Here is a 15,236-nt window from a genome sequence, read left to right as displayed (position 1 = left end):
CTGTTCATGGAGCAGGAGTGTTTTGACCACCAAACTTTTTGGGGAGCGAGTTCAGTTCCAAGGCTCCTTTTGATTTGCAGTCTCTTTGGCTCAAAGCATTGAACTTTAAGAAACCACCAAACCGCTATGTGTGTTCGTATCACTTCGTGAATAAGAGGCCGACTGAAGAGTGTCCTTTACCTGAGAAGTGGCTAGGCTATGATGCTACACTACAGACCAGAAGGCGACATCTCTAGCTATCGTCACAGATGTGGTGTCCTGAATCAGGCAGAAGTTAGCAAGCTTAGCTAACTATGTTAGTAGTAGGTAGCCACTCCTAAATCCTAACATACTGTATGTAGCTAGCTAACTGTTGCCTAGTTTACTCACTTAGCTAGCTTGAGGGCAGCCCATCTGATAGTATTGCTAGCTAACTACCCTAGCTAGTTAGTCCCTACATTGTTAGCTATTCAACAACTTCTTTCTGACATTGTCTCCCCATCCCATGATTAACCCCTTCATTGCTGGCATGCCAATTATTAAATGTAAAAGTGTTTAATATTTTTTTTACCTAACCAAGACCGGTAGGCTGTCTTGTGTATTTTAATTTGATTAAACTTGTGGTCTCTCTTATGATTTCTTTACAGATGCAGACAACTGTGGTGATGCTGAGTCTAATCTAAGTGTGCCAATGACACCACAGCTACGTGCCAAGGGAACCAGTCAACAAGCCCACCTGCCACAAACAAACCCAATGTGGTGGTGAAGAGCCATTGACCCACACCATCCAGAATAATGACACTAGCTCAGTGTTGTATACTGGCCTAACTCTTAGTGTTTTCTTTGACCATGTAGCATTTCTGCAGAAATTCTACACAGCTAACTCCAGGGTGATCTTGCTGAACGCTTTGCTGTGTCCCAGGGAGTAGTGAGCAGAATCCTTTCCTACTGGATTGACACAATGGAGGAGCACAAGGATCTACATTCCATGGCTGCCGAGGGAGACGATCCAGAACACAATGCTTCAAAGAGAAGTTCCCCAACACCACTTGCATCATCGGCTGCTCTGTAACCACTCTTCTTGATTTCAGAGGGGGGGTCATACAGCCACTATTATTCCAGCAATACGCTGAAGTATTTTCTCAGTGTGGACTCGTTATGTTTTTTTCTCCTGCACATGGAGGCAGATGCGGTGACAAGTTAATCACCCAAAACTCTGGCTTCCTGGAATCCCTTAGGTCTGGCGATTAAGTTATGGCAGACAAGGGGCTTCACCAGCCGAGATCTGTTGTATGAGAGGAAGGTAAACCTTGCCGTACCAGCCGTCACTCAGAAAGGAGGCCAGCTGTCTGACGAGGATGTCACAAGCACGAGAAGGTTAGCTAATGTGCATATACATGTTGAGAGAGTTATCAGACGACTCGGGAGCAGTGGCGACACATCATAAAGGGAAGGTGAGCCCCACATTTATAGCAAAAAATATATAAATAAAACAGGTGCTTGTCTGTTTAACATGTTATTTTGGCTTTAATACGTGTCACATATCAGTTTGCAAACAATGCAAAGAAAAACATTTGTGTATATATATCATTGAGTTAATAAAGCTGTGTACAAACATGGTCTCTTTTTCCTTTCTTGAGTAAGACAGCTCCAGAATGCAGGTGTTTCAGCCAAGCTCAGTGCTTTATGTGGTAGTGGTAAAAGCCGGAAGAAAATACAGAGCGTGGCGTTGTGATTGGCTCAGTGTTCTGTCACTCATGGGGACACTATGTCACCGCAAAAATTCTAGCCCTTTGGCGGCTGACATAGTTGCATTGAAAGTGTCCATCCAAGAAGACTCAAGGTCATTGGCCACAGATAAAATGACGTCAAATCACGTATGTACAGTAGCTTTGATTGGACTGATAATGTCAACATCATACTTTCAAAATTTTAGCTAGCACTCATCATGAATCAAGTCAACAATCTACTGGCAAATCATTTTCAATCCTTGACATGTGAAGAGAAATAATGAAGAGAAATTAAAGATAAAACGTGTTGGTGCTCATTGGCCATTGGATAAACATTACACAACAAGTTGGAAATCGCAAATTCAACAATGAGTGGTTTGGAAGGTAGTGAGCTCAGCACAACAAGGTGAGTCCAAAAATGTTTTGTATGCTGCTGCATAAATGATGTAATATGCCAGGGGGATATGTACAGTTGTGGCCAAAAGTTTTGAGAATGACACCGATATTAATTTCCACAAAGTTTGCTGCTTCAGTGTTTTTAGATATTTTTGTCAGATGTTACTATGGAATACTGAAGTATAATTACAAGCATTTCATAAGTGTCTAAGGCTTTTATTGACAATTACATGAAGTTGATGCAAAGAGTCAATGTTTGTGGTGTTGACCCTTCTTTTTCAAGACCTCTGCAATCTGCCCTGGCATGCTGTCAATTAACTTCTGGGCCACATCCTGATGGCAGCCCATTCTTGCATAATCAATGCTTGTAGTTTGTCAGAATTTGTGGGTTTTTGTTTGTCCACCCGCCTCTTGAGGATTGACCACACGTTCTCAATGGGATTATGGTCTGGGGAGTTTCCTGGCCATGGACCCAAAATATCAATGTTTTGTTCCCCGAGCTACTTAGTTATCACTTTTGCCTTATGGCAAGGTGCTCCATCATGCTGTAAAAGGCATTGTTTGTCACCAAACTGTTCCTGGATGGTTGGGAGAAGTTGCTCTGTTGGTACTATCTTTTATTCATGGCTGTGTTCATAGGCAAAATTGTGAGTGAGCCCACTCCCTTGGCCGAGAAGCAACCCCAAACATGAATGGTCTCAGGATGCTTTACTGTTGGCATGACACAGGACTGATGGTAGCGCTCACCTTGTCTTCTCCGGACAAGCTTTTTTCCGGATGCCCCAAACAATCGGAAAGGGGATTCATCAGAGAAAATGACTTTACACCAGTCCTCAGCAGTCCAATCCCTGTACCTTTTGCAGAATATCAGTCTGTCCCTTGTCCCTGATGTTTTTCCTGGAGAGAAGTGGCTTATTTTCTGCCCTTCTTGACACCAGGCCATCCTCCAAAAGTCTTCGCCTCACTGTGGGTGCAGATGCACTCACACCTTCCTGCTGCCATTCCCGAGCAAGCTCTGTATTGGTGGTGCCCCGATCCCGCAGCTGAATCAACTTTAGGAGACGGTCCTGGCTCTTGTTGGACTTTCTTGTGCGCCCTGAAGCCTTCTTCAAAACAATTGAACCGCTCTCCTTGAAGTTCTTGATGATCCGATAAATGGTTGATTTAGGTGCAATCTTACTGGCAGCAGTATCCTTGCCTGTGAAGCCCTTTTTGTGCAAAGCAATGATGACGGCACGTGTCTCCTTGCAGGTAACCATGGTTGACAGAGGAAGAACAATGATTCCAAGCACCACCCTCCTTTTGAGGCTTCCAGTCTGTTATTCGAACTCAATCAGCATGACAGTGTGATCTCCTGCCTTGTCCTTGTCAACACTCACAGCTGTGTTAATGAGAGAATCACTGACATGATGTCAGCTGGTCCTTTTGTTGCAGGGCTGAAATGCAGTGGAAATGTTTTTGGGGATTCAGTTCATTTGCATGGCAAAGAGTGACTTTGCAATTCATCTGATCACTCTTCATAACATTCTGGAGTATATGCAAATTGCCATCATACAAACTGAGGCAGCAGACTTTGTGAAAATTAATATTTGTGTCATTCAAAACTTTTGGCCACGACTGTATACTGTAGCTAAGAAAGTAATAACGTTACTAAGTGTATGTTGTGTAGTAAGCTGTTAGTAGCCTGTGTGCTTCACACTAATAATTTGGTCCCTTTTCCCCTCAATTTCGCTTACTGTTCTGACTTGCTGGTGCACATGTAGCCGTTAGCCTGTTTTAGAGAAATATAATCATTGAATATTGTAAGACATTTCATTGTCTGTTTCATATGCCTCTGTTATTTATCCTACGGTTCTGACTTGGTGTGCAGGGAGAATACTGTCAGAACAGACCATGTTCTGAATTATGTCACTGTACATTTCAAAAGTGCTGAACAAATAGTTATATTGACAACGCCCGTCCTAGCTCGCTCATGAATGTCTTAATTGAAATTACGGATTGCCTCTTATCTGCTTGTCGTTCCCTTATGCCATAGTTTGTACATCTCAATTGTCAGTAGAAACCACATTTGTTTAAACAAGTCAGCCATATCCTCTACATTTCTTAGAAATGCAGTAAAGGAGGCTGAATGAACTGTTTCGCTGCCAGACAAGGCTCCGCTGATAGACAGATGTGGTAAGGTGTTGCGACTCTGTTGTTGAGACAGCTTTTTTTCTCTCTCTGGGCTTGCAGAAAGCATTGGCTCCTTGACACTCACTACCGTGCCTCTACTCTCCAGACGAACCTAGGCAACCTGCTCGTTCTCCTTGCCATACAGTGGGGCAAAAAAGTATTTAGTCAGCCACCAATTGTGCAAGTTCTCCCACTTAAAAAGATGAGATGCCTGTAATTTTCATCATAGGTACACTTCAACTATGACAGACAAAATGAGAAAATAAATCCAGAAAATCACATTGTAGGATTTTTTTATGAATTTATTTGCAAATTATGGTGGAAAATATGTATTTGGTCACCTACAAACAAGCAAGATTTCTGGCTCTCACAGACCTGTAACTTCTTCTTTAAGAGGCTCCTCTGTCCTCCATTCGTTACCTGTATTAATGGCACCTGTTTGAACTTGTTATTAGTATAAAAGACACCTGTCCACAACCTCAAACAGTCACACTTCAAACTCCACTATGGCCAAGACCAAAGAGCTGGCAAAGGACACCAGAAACAAAATTGTAGACCTGCACCAGGCTGGGAAGACTGAATCTGCAATAGGTAAGCAGCTTGGTTTGAAGAAATCAACTGTGGGAGCAATTATTAGGAAATGGAAGACATACAAGACCACTGATAATCTCCCTCGATCTGGGGCTCCACGCAAGATCTCACCCCGTGGGGTCAAAATGATCACAAGTGTGAGGAAAACGGTGAGCAAAAATCCCAGAATCACACGGGGGTACCTAGTGAATGACCTGTAGAGAGCTGGGACCAAAGTAACAAAGCCTACCATCAGTAGCACATTACGCCGCAAGGGACTCAAATCCTGCAGTGCCAGACGTGTCACCCTGCTTAAGCTAGTACATGTCCAGGCCCGTCTGAAGTTTGCTAGAGAGCATTTGGATAATCCAGAAGAAGATTGGGAGAATGTCATATGGTCAGATGAAACCAAAATATAACTTTTTGGTAAAAACTCAACTCGTCGTGTTTGGAGGACAAAGAATGCTGAGTTGCATCCAAACATGGGGAAGAGATGCTCCCGCACAAAGTTGTCTGGATTTGTTGAGGTGCGCACGGGAACCTTCTTTGCTGAGCTAACAGTGTGTCATACCATGCATAGGAGACACTCTGTGCTTTAGTGACCTTAACATAAAAGTCATAAAATGACAAGCATTTCTGACACTGCATGTTGATGCCGTGTTCACCATGGGGCTGCTTTAGCTGTGTGGCTGCTGCCTGAACTTGATGACAGGAGGTTGGTTTAGCTTTGAGGCACTTGTGCAAAAGGCTCCCCAATGGAACTTCGGCCCCTTCCGAACAGACAGGAAACGTTGGTGGCTTCAAGCCAGATAAATGTGTCTGCAATATCAAACCACAATGATTTCCCATGTTGAACAATCAGATAAGAAAACGTTTCATTAAACGTTTGATTCAGTGGGGTTAAAATCAAATCAAACTTTATTTAAAATCGCAGCACACTTTACATTAAAACAATAAAATGAACAAAGTAAAAGCAAACAGGAATTAGTAAAAAATAGTGAATAAAATAACATAAAACACACAGGGTGCCTTAAACAATCACTGAATAAAGGCCAGGCTAAAAAGGTGAGTTTTCAAACCTTATTTAAAAGCCGCAATGATGTTTGCGCCTCTTCCTTAACAGGGTTGTCAACAGTTAACACAGCCACAATGTCAAAATTGTCTATATTGTAAAAATGAGCTTTAAGATTAATTTAAGGTTAGACATGTAGTTAGGGTTAGGTTTAAAATCTAAAGAGAAATTGTAGAAATAGGGTTTAGCCATAATTATGACTTGGTGACCACATAGTTATGGAACAGACTGAGGGGGTTTGACAGAGTACGCTCTGCCCCCCTGCCTCAAGGTACAGTAAGCAGACTGGCTCCTTGGGAGCGTAGCACCCTCACTGGGTTGTATAGAATGAGAATGTCTGTCAGATTAGTGGGGGCAAGGCCATGCAGTGCTTTAAAAGTTAGGAGTAAGATCTTAAAATCAGACCGATACTTTACCGGCAGCCAGTGTAGTGTAGGGTTTTGCTGTTTGTGACTTTGAGCATTCTGTAACCATTCACAGTCCTGTCAAGATGGATAAATGCAGGTTAAAATGACTGAAAAAAAAAATGTTTTAGCTAAATGCAATTACGGGTCTGATCAATCAGCATAGTCATATGACCAGATCATTGATCATACTTCCACTGTTCTCTACTGACACAACGGAGCAGAGCACATTGTGTCCTTAGACCCACCCTTCTCTCAGACCGCTTCATGAAAACATGTTGATTTCACATTCGGTGTATGTTTTTAGGGAGGACCCTAAAGAACACAATGTGCTCTGCTCCGCTGTGGTTACAAGACACCTGACACCCACCAGCCCCCGCCCTTCAGAAGGAGGGACATGGGCTCATGTAGAGACTGCATTTTGTTGAGTGATTTCCTGTATTGTATCAAAATATAACTAAGGACTACAGCCTGGCGGACAGTATTAGATGCACTAATCAGTAACCTTACTGGTTGATGACTTAAACACACATGTAAGATCCCAAATGTGCCCTGCTTTTCAAGTCTTCATCATGTTCTACTCTTGTTCACCCCCACCCCCATCTAGAATGTCCAATGGTTGTACTGCAAATTAAAATGAGTCAAAGACTCCTATACAACCTCTGACTTCAACAGTTTCACTGCATTAGTGACCCCCATCACTGAACTCTAATCTTGGGTTGTAACCAGACAATTCTCTATAATAACATTACAGTATGCCATTTAGCAGACACTTTCATCCAAACCAACTTACAAATGACGAAATAAGTGATGGATAAGAGTTTAAGTGTTAACTACAATGCAATAGAATGCAATTACAAAAGTTTCAGTTCACTTTACACAAAGTGAAATGGAAGCTTTTGACCATAGAATGAATTCCTGACTGATGAAGTGTAATGGGCTGTCACTGACAGTTTTAGGAATCCATATTGACCCGGTTGTTTTTTTTCTTTGAGGGAATGCATTTTTACATATGGGTGGTCCTGGGAATTGGACCAACAATCATGGTGTTGCAAGCGCCATGCTCTACCAACTGAGCCAAACAGGACCACGCGGTTTTTGAGGAGATTATATGATGGGTCTTGTGGATTGGACAGAACAGTGTCAAGATAGAAAGAGATGCAGAAACTTGATCACTATCTGTATTATTACCATATATAGGCCGTTAATTCATTCACCTGGTGTTTTCTTCATCTCTTCTTAAGGTCTTTCAAAAGTAAAGATGTTGTAATCCAGATTGTTAATTTTTTTAAATAGACTCTGAGCGGTTCTGGACAGGTTCTGATCGACATTTTTGTGTACAGAACACTCTGTGGACAGTGCAACCTCAATTGCTGTACACTCCGTGAAATTGCTGGTTGTCCCCTTCAGATGCTGCCTCCACTCTCAATGGTCTCACTAGTTAACACTGCCACAAAGTCACAGGTCCAGTTATTTCCATCATTTCAAGCCCTATTCCCCCACTTTTGTAGAATAGGGAAAAGAAATCAGTAACATTTCATTTTAAGTGGTCCTTATTACAGTGTAATGGAGTATGTTGTTACACTAACAAGTATTGTAGTTAATTGTAATAACTCATAGTTACACTGTAATAATAATATGTAACTAACTGGTGGTAATTGCAGTCTAATTGCCCATTTGTAACAAGCATGGTAACAAGCATTTCTTGTTGCACCTCTGTAATTAGACTGCAATTACCACCAGATACATGTTGTTATTACTGTGTAACTATGAGTTATTACAATTAACTACAATACTTGTTACAGTGTAATTACATATGCACACTGTAATAAGGACCCTTTAAAAGGAAGTGTTACCAAAAAATCAAACAAACATTTTCACATATTTGTACTGTGTACTTTGTGTCCTCAATGGTGATTACACCTCAGCAATGAATAACTCAAAAACAACAACTAATACCAGAAAGGTGATATTATAATATTTCTGTCAGTATAAGCATTGCTAGGTATTGTTTATGACCCTCACATGATGAATAATTACTTTTGTGTATGTCTATATAGGCAGAAATCTACATTATGACTTTACATTTAACAGGCTTAGTTATTCTACTCATTGCTTTGACTTGAGAATGTGAATCAATATAAATAAATAGCCTATAACCAGAATGTTCTTGAGAATAACACAAACAAATCCAAGGAGACTGGAGTTGGAAAAAAATTGGGGAAAAAACGGATTATGAACACAGGAGATTTTTGCAGCAATTTAGGAAATAGCTTTTTCTGGGTCAAAGGTTGAGAGCTTTATTTGCCTGGATGTTTTAGACTATTGGTACAGTAGCCTACTGTCCTCAATCATTCACTCATTTCAGTATATCAAAGTGCCAATATCTAAATTTGAACACAATCGTATATTTTCCATAAACTACCATTTCTGTCTTTTGCAATGTTTTCTAGCAGGATGGATGGACGGAAATTATAACCAGACAATATCACAGAAATATAATTCGTTTGATTAAAGAGGAGATCACTAGGCCTGTAATATTATTCACAATTTGAAAGATCTATCCCCGAGGTTATTCCAAATATAGAGCACAGAGATCTATTTCCCACTAGTTGTTTGTGTCATTTCTTGTCAACTCATGAAAACATGATGGGGAACGCACGTCTGGCCAATGGCGGACCGCTTAAGGTGGACTTTTTCAAACGCAAACATCCGAATTGCCAAACCATGAAATGCATATCGATTTGTCTCAAATGGTCCACTGTCCAATTTATCGAATTTTTGTTATGTCAGCATGTGCTGAAGTTAAAGATTACATTGATCACACTCATAATGGCTCAATCTGCAATTTGTGATGTCGGCACTTCCTTAAAACTGGGCGGTCGTAAAACTACTGCGTGTACGCTGCTATATAAAGAGCCCTTCACGGATGTTGTAGATCAACAATTTTCTTCAGCAACGAATTAAATCTGAGCTCGCACTGAAAAATCCACGACCAGTTTTCTTGACCAGGTAATGATGGATTGCTTATTACGTTCATGTGAATGTAGACTGGGTTAAATAAAGGCTCAATAAAAAATGTATCCTAAAGTGAGGGTTGTTTTCCTGAGGCCTCCTTTGACTGTTTGTCGCATCGCCTGCCCTACATAGATATGACATCATTGGTTTGTCCAGTGACAGAAAATTATTTGGATTTTATGCAGGCATATTTCATCTGTTCGTACCCCACTATATACTTTTAAATATGGTGTTAAGTTGTTACTTTATGTAGTGACACTAAAAAAAAGTATATATTTTATGGCACCTTGCCTGTTCTGTTTTCTGCTTGGTGCATGTGTGCCTCATGCCTTCACTAGAATTAACTAGACCAATCCGGTTTAACGCACGCTAGACGACAAGCCCGCTCTATCCTAATGTTTCAAAGGATGTTGTCTACTGTAACCATTTTATCGACGAGCCATTGAATGAGGATGTTGGGCTACATTTTATCTCGAATTGGTGGCAATTGCTTAAATAATTGCCGACGATCAAGCCAACAATTTGCCTATTGCGCGATGGGAATGTAAACCCCTTTTGCCACCCTGGCTCAGATCCGATATATTAGCCTTTCAATTATGTCACAATATTAAACACAGTTATACTGTAATTACCATATTTGCCTCCGTGTTTTATAAGATGATGCAATGTTTCATACTATTGCCATTCTATAAGACCATCGTTTGTGCTTGATACATCGTTTATTTCCTCTGCTCGGACGTTGCATGCATCAAACAATGGTTGAATGCCACGTAATCGACTGACCGATCACTACTGACCCGTTTCCAGTACACGACACGCAGGGGCAGATGCGCGTGACTCTAGGCTGCAGTAACAAAACCGTCTGCGCCCATTTCAACATAGCCTATATTTACGTTATTACTTTTAACAAAATATTTTTGGGGGCTTCTAATACCCTTACAGATGCGCGTGACTCTAGGCTGCAGTAACAAAACCGTCTGCGCCAATTTCAACAGCCTATATTTACGTTATTACTTTTAACAAAATATTTTTGGGGGCTTCTAATACCCTTACAATTATGTTTTGATTCTTGCTTTTATTAACACGCTTTTTTGTTGCTGGCTTTCCACAATAAACATTCCCCGTGTTCTGCCACTAACTTGTGCGCATCGCCCTCGTGAGACTATGTTTGCAAATACAAAGGGGTCTATAACATGTGGTTCGCAGACACAAATACCTATCCAGGCGGTGTAAGATCTGGCATGCGTAAGCAACGCCTGGGCAGAGGAACATGATCAATGTGACAGACACAACTGTTCCCGGCAGCAATTATACTGTTATCTTTCTTTTTCTGAAGAAAATCTCACCTTTACCAACGTCACAATGACTAAGGACACCGAGGTGGACATGAAGGACGTGGAGTTGAATGAGATGGACCAGGAGAAGCGGCCAATAACTGGCGGGGCAGGGAACGGAGATGCCGGTTCTCCCACCAGCACAGAGAAGAACGGCAGCATTAAAGTGAAAATCCCTGACGAGATTGAGACTAAATTTACCGGTCTATCCAAAGAGGAACTCCTCAGAGTTGCTGGAACACCTGCGTAAGAAACATGAAGACCTGGCATAGACTGTAGCTCAATAGAAAATATAGGTTAATGGGTGTTTGCTATGCAACATTTAGGGTATAATATTGCATTACTAATAATCTCTCTCCTAAAGGTGGGTCCGTACGCGATGGGCCCTTCTGATTCTGTTCTGGCTGGGCTGGCTGGGGATGCTGGCTGGTGCTGTGGCCATCATTGTTCAAGCACCTCGCTGCAAAGACCTTCCTGCCATGAACTGGTGGAATTATGGACCTCTGTACCAAATTGGAGATGTGCAAGCTTTCAGCGAGTCCCAGAATCTGAAGGGTAAGAGTCACTGAAAGGGGTGATGTTGAATAACCGATTTGTGGTGAAACCCACTCGGTCACAACCATCTTATATTAAGTAGTACTTTGAGTATATTGAACCACATAGACTGGGTGGGATTACTGAGTGAAGTTCTGGGGACACTGAAATTGGGTCTGGCACAGTGTTGACAGGGAGTAGCAGTTCATGTGACTAGACATGATATTTTAAAATGCATATGCTTTAGCACTTCCAAGTGTGTGCCATAGGAGTATTGAAGTCAGATTTATTGCAAATGAACAAGTTTCTCACTTCCGTGGTTCTGCTGAACCAGCAGAATCCAGTTTCTTCCCCTGTTCCTTCGCTACACCCTCAATGACTGGTTGGGCAGGTTTCTTGTTAGAGGGTATTAGTCACGCCCTCCCTAATTCAGTAGCGTGTTAATTATACATGAATAGACACGTAGTAAGCCGTTTTCTAATGTGTAACAGGTGTGGAGGAGAAGCTTGACAGTCTGAGCCAGCTGAAGGTGAAGGGACTTGTTGTTGGGCCCATCCATGTTGCCCCCGCAGATGACCCTGTCAGCCTGAACTTTGAGGACATCTCATCTGATGCTGGCAATCTGGAACAGTTCAAAGGCCTCATTATAGCTGCGCACAAGAAGAGTGAGTATAGTGTCTATATTTATACCGCCATTTAATTCGTTGCCCGCTGAAACTGATGATTTGGTTGGTCAGTTGAATTTCAGATGGACTAACTCTCTCACTCCTCCCTCTCTGACAGGCATCAATGTGATCCTGGATCTGACTCCCAACTATCTGGGAAGCGGACCATGGTTCTCTAACGTCAGTGTCACCAACGTTGCTGAGAGACTCAAGGTAAGCGTTCGGAGCATCTCGGTGAACTCATTAAATCCACCCACTCAGTCCCAACAATGTATTTGAGTGTATCTATCTAATAATATGTGAACCATCTCTTTCCAGTCTGCCCTGGTGTTCTGGCTGAACCAAGGTGTGGATGGGATCCAGCTGTCTGGTGTAGAGCGCGTGGCCAGCGTGGTTCCGTCTCTTTGGGCTGACATTCGAGCCATTGTCCAGAATGGGACTGCGGAAGGAAAGAGAAGGTAAGTACATGTCCACGATTATGTACATCACTCAACTGGGCCTCTGAGTAGATTGTTATGCATGTGAGCCCCCTGGTAGTTTAGTGAAGGTATTGTTTAGGAACTTGTGCCCTCTGGTGGTGTAAACTGCACTGACTGCTGCCGAGTTGAAAGCTGATACTGGATCTTAATTGTATTACAATGGGTACATTGTGTGACTTGTGTAGATAACATTCATTGAGTAAAGGAATGCATTGTTTTGTTTTCTTGCTCAGGATTCTGATTGGAGTGACTGCAAAGACCTCTGCTGTTGACGTCTCTGAACTGCTGAACTCCACTGGGGTGGACCTACTCCTATCCGGGGCCCTCCGGTCTAAGAGCATGACCGCTACGGATCGTGCTCAGACTGTCCAACAGCTGCTTTCCACCCACAACCAGACCCAGCTAGCCTGGAACATTGGGGACAGGAAGGAGGGTCACCTGGCCACACTGGTGGGCCCAGACATGGTCAACTTCAACCAGATGCTCTTGCTCACGCTGCCCGGAACGCCAGTGTTCAACTATGGGGATGAGATTGCCCTGGCTGATGAGGTGAGAGGGGGGTTTCTGTAACTAATGTATCACAAAACAAATAACAGCTTTTTAAAAGGATATCTTTTCTTGATTTTTATTGGTGTTAATTGTTCTATAATAGTATACAAAGTCCCCTAAGATGCTGTGGGATTCCCTGGAGGATGAGGAGACAAATGGAACTGCCACGGTATGTGAGATGCTAATGCATACACATTCAGTTTGTGAAAATACATATACACTAATGCACATTACATTCATTTGGATAAAAAAAACAACTGTTGGTAATGCAAGGAAATGAATGTTTAATTCTTACCACCCACAGAAGGAGAAAGAACAGAGGCTCGCCTGCCGTTCCTTCTTCAAGACACTGAGTGACCTGCGTGGGAAAGAGCGTTCCCTGCAGCATGGGGACTACATTCCCCTTTTCAACTCCACCTCTGCCCTGGCCTACCTCCGCCAGTGGGACCAGAGTGGACGCTACATCGCTGCCTTCAATTGGGGCAGCGACGTGGTGACCCTTCAGCTGGCCCACCCTGACCGGCCTGCTCAGGCTGTGGTCCAGGTGAGCACAGACAAGGTCAACCTGGCCCCTGACAGTGCTGTGGGGCTCTCTGCACTGGAGTTGGGCCCGGGACAGGCTGTCCTGCTACAGTTCCCCTACGTAGCCTAGAGAGGGGGGAGATCCCAGCACCATCTGTACGTGGGCATTGATGTTAAAGTAGTTGTCTCTCTGTGGTGAACATTGTTAAAATCACTCATGATTGTTTTTTTTAGGGCATTCTGTTACTTTTTTTATTTCTGAAAAATAGTTACTGTCACACTGGTACTGGTCAAATGGTCAGAATTTTAGCTTAGAAAATAGTAACTGCTGTGAATGATGTATTCTAGAATACGGTGTTGGTCTGACATACAAACTCAAATGTCCTCATCGCAAGCACCAGTCAAGCCTCAACAACAATCGGTCTATCTTGCTGTTACTGAAAATACATTCCAGATTGAATTGAGCATTTTAAACTGTTGTATTTTATTGGCCATTTTTTAAAGTTTATTTTGGGGGCAGCTTGGTTCGTCCCTTATTGAAATGTTGTAATTGTGTTAAAAAGTAATGCCCCGCTCTCCTTTCTCACGTTTCAAGAATTATCTGATCGCTTTTGCAGCTGAGGGAAGTGTAAAACACATCAAATGTGGAGGATCTGAAACGCTTTCCTCATAATAAATTGGCATGATAAACAGGGAAATAAATACAACTGAATACAACCTTTACTAGTCTGTTTTATTTAGGCTAACAACCCTCGATCCATTCTACAAAATTCAGACTTTCATCCAGGACCAGGTGCACTTGAACATCTCTAGGCATCTTTATTTATAGATACGCATGGGGAGAGCTCTGTCTCACCTGACTATTTTAACACTTATTGAGCATTTATATGGCAACCCTAGGGGAGACACCTCTATAGGCGGACACAGTGACTCGTGCTGTTTTCACCCACAGAAGTGGATTATGAGATGGTTGTGATTCAACATAATATATGCCTTCAAGGGTATAAATGTGCAATCTATTTGTTGGTAAGTCTAGGAGGAACATAGGAACAATCAATGATGACGTTAAAGCCATACGACTGCCATTGGCCTAGTTGATTTTGGATTTCCATCAGAGGGGGGGGAAAGGTTATCCTTTGTACACTTTCAGTGTAATGGTTCTAAGTTTAGCTGATTGACACAATGTGCACAAAGTCACAAAATCCTACACTACACTAGTGATGTATGGTTGCTTTTCTTAGTGTATAAACCACTTCACCTCTTGTATCACAAACCCTCATTCAGAGTTTCTAAAACACTAGCAAACTACCCCTTACTATAAATGTGGGTTCACAATGGCCTCCGAGAGACTATCTTGGATTTTCATTTTTTTTAAATATATATACAGTACCAGTCAAGTTTGGACACATCTACTCATTCCAGGGTTTTCCTTTATTTTCATTATTTTCTACCTTGTAGAATAATAGTGAAGACATAATGGAATCATGTGGTAACCAAAGTGTTAAATAAAAAAAGATATGAGATTCTTCAAACTAGTCACCCTTTGCCTTGACAGCTTTGCACACTCTTTGCATTCTCTCAACCAGCTACACGAGGTAGTTGCATGGAATGCATTTTAATTAACGGGTGTGCTTTAATTTGTGGAATTTCTTTACTTAATGCGTTTGAGACAATCGGTTGTGTTGTGACAAGGTAGGGGTTGTATACAGACGATAGCCTTATTTGGCAAAAGAACATGTCCATATTATGGCAAGAACAGCTCAAATAAGCAAAGAGAAACGACAGTCCATTACTTTAAGACATGAAGTTCAG

The 15,236-nt window shown here is 42.1% G+C and overlaps 1 protein-coding gene across 1 annotated transcript; it reads left to right on the top strand.

Moving 5' to 3' along the window:
• The first annotated feature begins 9,204 nt into the window (after window positions 1–9,204).
• Window positions 9,205–14,141, top strand: slc3a2b (solute carrier family 3 member 2b). Its single transcript, XM_024394445.2, has 9 exons — window positions 9,205–9,335; window positions 10,678–10,921; window positions 11,040–11,230; window positions 11,701–11,874; window positions 11,993–12,087; window positions 12,193–12,332; window positions 12,587–12,902; window positions 13,006–13,071; window positions 13,207–14,141. Exons 2-9 carry the CDS (start codon window positions 10,704–10,706, stop codon window positions 13,552–13,554), a joined length of 1,548 nt encoding a protein of 515 aa, XP_024250213.1. The 5' UTR covers window positions 9,205–9,335; window positions 10,678–10,703; the 3' UTR covers window positions 13,555–14,141.
• Window positions 14,142–15,236: the final 1,095 nt, after the last annotated feature.

The sequence above is a fragment of the Oncorhynchus tshawytscha genome, linkage group LG30, assembly GCF_018296145.1.
Source record: "Oncorhynchus tshawytscha isolate Ot180627B linkage group LG30, Otsh_v2.0, whole genome shotgun sequence".
In the NCBI taxonomy this organism is placed as follows: Eukaryota; Metazoa; Chordata; class Actinopteri; order Salmoniformes; family Salmonidae; genus Oncorhynchus; species Oncorhynchus tshawytscha.
This window is presented reverse-complemented; position numbering and strand designations above follow the sequence as displayed.

Coding starts and splice junctions, on each gene's coding strand:
- slc3a2b (XM_024394445.2), top strand. CDS start 10,704: ATGACTAAGGACACCGAGGTGGACATGAAGGACGTGGAGTTGAATGAG. Junction 11,231..11,700: donor CGAGTCCCAGAATCTGAAGG/GTAAGAGTCACT, acceptor AATGTGTAACAG/GTGTGGAGGAGAAGCTTGAC. Junction 12,903..13,005: donor AGATTGCCCTGGCTGATGAG/GTGAGAGGGGGG, acceptor GTTCTATAATAG/TATACAAAGTCCCCTAAGAT.